Raw genomic sequence first — 4,453 nt, forward strand, 5'->3', positions numbered from 1 at the left:
TTTCTCAGTTACTTATAGTGTGCAAATAGGCACATTGAAAAATGTCCAACCATTTCTGGACCTCCTTGATGTTGAATTCTACATAATACTCTTTACCAAACCATGATGCTTTAGAATAATTAAACCGACCAATCCGAAGCTCCATATCAGAACGTTGTGATCTACACTTTCTGACAAGTTCGGCCATTTTATATACAGGCGCACATAACGGAGTAATGAAGAAATTATTATATTTTTTTCAAACACAGGGGGTTGTAAGATCATAATTTATTTCATAAGGAAATTATTTAATATCTTCTTTATTGAGTGACTCATTTAGATCACGATTTATTGAATTTGATAACAATTTATCATTGTGTTACAAAATCACGTGTGTATAGGCTACACGTGCACGGGAGATTCTTATGTGTGGTTAGGGAGTTCTACTCCCAATTTGCAGATCGCGGGTTTGAATCCTGTCACCGAAAATTCTCGCTGTTTCATCCGTGGGGGCGTTATAATTTGACGGTCATTCTGACCGTTTCTTTGGTAGGATACTACTGGCTAGTTACATTTTTTCTAGTTAGTAGTTCAAAATTACTGACGGCAGCAGATAGGCTTAATAGTTTTGCCATAAATACCAATACCAATTACAAGTACCATACTATCTTCCGACAGACAGACATTTCAACGTTTATGGGAAGTTATTTTTGCGTTAGTTCAAACCTTTTAATTTTGCTCGTAAGTTTGGATAAAAAAGAATATTAATGATGACAACAGAAGGTCAAGAGAGTAGTAACTACGACATTTTACTGGCGATGTAGCAATTAATTATTTAATTTTTAAACTTTTGTGCATGTATATAAATTATATTATCGAAATATTAAAAACCAGCCATTATAATGTCGAAAAATCTTGAACATGAAAGTTACGTAGTGAAATGTGCACCCGTCCAAACATAAAAATCTTGAACATGAAAGTTACGTAGCGAAATGTGTACCCGTCCAAACATAAAAATCTTGAACATGAAAGTTACGTAGCGAAATGTGTACCCGTCCAAACATAAAAATCTTGAACATGAAAGTTACGTAGCGAAATGTGTACCCGTCCAAACATAAAAATCTTGAACATGAAAGTTTTGTAGATACCCGTCCAAATATAAATAATAATGTACGTATTTGCTATTTAGTGATAGCCCTTTTTTTGTCGTCAGATTATTCAATTACTTTATTATTCGGTTATATTTTTAATTAAGTTTAGTGCGATGGTTTATTAGTTAGACACGTACTTTGTCTATTTTTCATAATAGTTTTGTATCAATACACTTTTATAATAATAATATCAGTGTAGTTTATCCTTATTTGTCTATAATGGGGGTTCACAAACTGGGTGACTGTGGCAAATACACAATGCTGGTAAGGTGCTCAGTATTGTCCCCCAGTGGAACAGCTGTAAGTCTTCGGATTTATAACCCTAAAATCAGGGGTTCGATTCCCCTCGCAGGACATAGCAGATAGCCTGATGAGGCTTTGCTATAAGAAAAATACACAGGTACACAGTATTCATAGCTTCATTAGGTTGAGGGCCTCAGTCAGGATGTGGAACATTCTGGAGGAGCTCGTGCTGAGAAAGTTTGATAATCCCTGGTCTGTTTAATTTCAAAATTTATTTTATTACATTTCATCCTTAATGAAGCACATGGAAAACAAAAACAACGTTAAACACTTGTAAATCTCAGTTATACAGACAACTCTTGCTTTCTTGTACTGATTCAACTTTTTGTTTATGGTGTTTTAATATCACCTTTTAACCAGAATTAACTGTAATTTCGCTTACACATTTGGAAATTTAGGCAATATTTTCAAACTTCTTATTAGGTGGTGGTGCATAGGTTAACATAGCTCATTAATATGATTAGAATTTTTGTTCGTACATTACTCTTTTGAAACGAAAGGATTTACAAACATATTCATCTCATTAACATAATTTTTACGAACTGTAGTACAATGATTGCGTTATTTTAAATAATCCGACTTGGCCTGGTGTTTGACCCTCAATCTGCAAGCCACAGGTTCGAACCTCGCAATCTAACATGCTCCAACTTTTCGTTTGTAAAAAGAGTAGCCCAAGAGTTGGCGGTGAGTGTTGTTGACTAGCTGCCTTTCCTCTAGTCTATCACTTCTAAAGTTGGGACGGCTTTGCGCAAAATTCGAAAAACAAAAATGATTTAAAAGTAGGCGAGAATTTTCATTCTCAACGCAGTTTTGTTGTAATTCAAGGCTAAATATCATTGGATAAACGTGTTATTTTAAAGAAATGATCTTGAATAATCTTATGTCGAAGAAAAACTCCGATAATATCATTTTCAAAACATTGTTTATTTGACAGATCTGGAGATTAATATAACTTTATTATACCATAATCAAACCACGTACGTTAAACTGCTCTTACCCTATAAAGGTGCTAACAACAAAAACCCTTTTTTATTCAAATCCAACTGTAGGATATATAGTTAAAGATATACAGTTAAAGAAAAGAAGTATACTCTGAAATGCAACCATCGATATTTCTCGGGAAAAAACGTCCTACTGCGGGCAAACACCACTAACTCTGCCTGTCAAAACATCAGAGTAGCTGTAACCTGAAGGTATTTGGCAAACTTCATCGCCTTCACATTTTTGACTTGCAACTTTGTTACATTCTTCACCTCGGCACTGCCAAAGAACAAAATATAATCAATTCAAACTTTGGTCAAGCCTGACCAACCATTTTTATTAAAAAATGCATCAGCAAAATAAAAACAAAACAAAAAAACTGATTTACTGAAGTAATACTAAACTGACCATGGTTTATAAGATTATTTCATTAGGTACTATTTTATTGCTCGTATTTGTCGTTTTAAATTTAGTATTTTACGATGTTAGACCATACATACTCTTTACACATCTTACGAAACGTTATTCATACTTACAGCATAACAAAAGTCACAACAACCGCACGAGCCCTTGTAGGACCCACAAGGACATGGGTTGGGGTTTAAAGGAGGACACTGATCAGGGTTGCACGTATTTGGGCAACGTGGTGGCGAGGTTGCGTAAGCCCTGGAGAAGAATGCAAAGTTTGATTATTTGAGATAATACATATTACATTAAAAAGTGCTTTTTTAACTCCAACATATTACATTTAACTGATGAGTAGAAAGCTGTTGCTTTGTGCATATTGCCCCCCCCCCCATCCAATATTATTTTATGTGCAACTTTGAGCACACTTTGTTTGTTATAGCGCAAAAGCTGCACAATGAGCTATGACTGCCACTGTTTAAGTTTTCAAACTCACTGTTCAGCTACCAGAAAGATAATTGTTTATTTTTTCATTTCTAGAAAAACTTGAAAGTTGGGAAAATATCATTGTTTAGTATAGATATCAATTACCAGCTAATATTTTATACAACTGCCAAACATAATTATTTAGACATTATGTAAAGTTTTAAAAATAGGCTTGAATATTGGGTATACAAAATTCTCAACAAGGAGAAATTGGTTAAAGTATATGTAAAAATATCAGAACTGATCATTTACCAACATATCACGACAAGATACTATGCGAACTGACCACTTGTCCATACCGTATCACAACTGACAACTTACCCACATAACACCACGGCGAGACATACAAGCAACAATGTCCACTTCATTATGGGTAACTGTTGAAAAAAATAAAAATGGCAACTTAAGTTACTTTACATCTTGTGTGTGGAAATATATTATTTACACCAGGCAACTTAAGTTACTTTACATCTTGTGTGTGGAAATATATTATTTACACCAGGCAACTTAAGTTACTTTATATCTTGTGTGTGGAAATATATTATTTACACCAGGCAACTTAAGTTACTTTACATCTTGTGTGTGGAAATATATTATTTACAGGCAACTTAAGTTACTTTACATCTTGTGTGTGGAAATATATTATTTACACCAGGCAACTTAAGTTACTTTACATCTTGTGTGTGTGGGAATATATTATTTACACCGTAAGAAAAAGTTATTGGTTTTTTTGAATTTCGCAAAATGCAAAAGATTATTTCTTTCCAACTGGAAAACAAAGTTATGTAGAAAACCTATTTATTCCACGAGGCAATAAAATGTATTTTATGTCTTAGCATATCTAACTTTCAACAGTCAAACCTAACATGCTGTGATATTCCCACCAAACCTAACATGCTGTAATATTCCCACCAAACCTGACATGCTGTGATATTCCCACCAAACCTAACATACTGTGATATTCCCACCAAACCTGACATGCTGTGATATTCCCACCAAACCTGACATGCTGTGATATTCCCACCAAACCTGACATGCTGTGATATTCCCACCAAACCTGACATGCGTGATATTCCCACCAAACCTGACATGCTGTGATATTCTCACCAAACCTGACATGCTGTGATATTCCCACCAAACCTGACATG

At 34.4% G+C, this 4,453-nt stretch overlaps 1 protein-coding gene across 2 annotated transcripts in view; it reads right to left on the reverse strand.

The window, feature by feature from the left end:
- Positions 1-2,338: 2,338 nt before the first annotated feature.
- LOC106471343 (8.6 kDa transglutaminase substrate-like) overlaps positions 2,339-4,453 on the reverse strand; it is an 11,547-nt gene continuing 9,432 nt past the window's right edge. For both annotated transcript variants that reach the window (XM_013931942.2, XM_013931941.2), the window contains exons 2-4: positions 3,627-3,682; positions 2,951-3,080; positions 2,339-2,693 (exon numbers count right to left, since the gene is read on the reverse strand). In XM_013931942.2, the coding sequence (XP_013787396.1) occupies positions 2,565-2,693; positions 2,951-3,080; positions 3,627-3,673 (306 nt within the window). In that variant the 5' untranslated portion in view covers positions 3,674-3,682 and the 3' untranslated portion in view covers positions 2,339-2,564. The remainder of the gene's footprint in view (positions 2,694-2,950; positions 3,081-3,626; positions 3,683-4,453) is intronic.

The sequence above is a fragment of the Limulus polyphemus genome, unplaced genomic scaffold (assembly GCF_000517525.1).
Source record: "Limulus polyphemus unplaced genomic scaffold, Limulus_polyphemus-2.1.2 Scaffold4556, whole genome shotgun sequence".
NCBI classification, from domain to species: domain Eukaryota; kingdom Metazoa; phylum Arthropoda; class Merostomata; order Xiphosura; family Limulidae; genus Limulus; species Limulus polyphemus.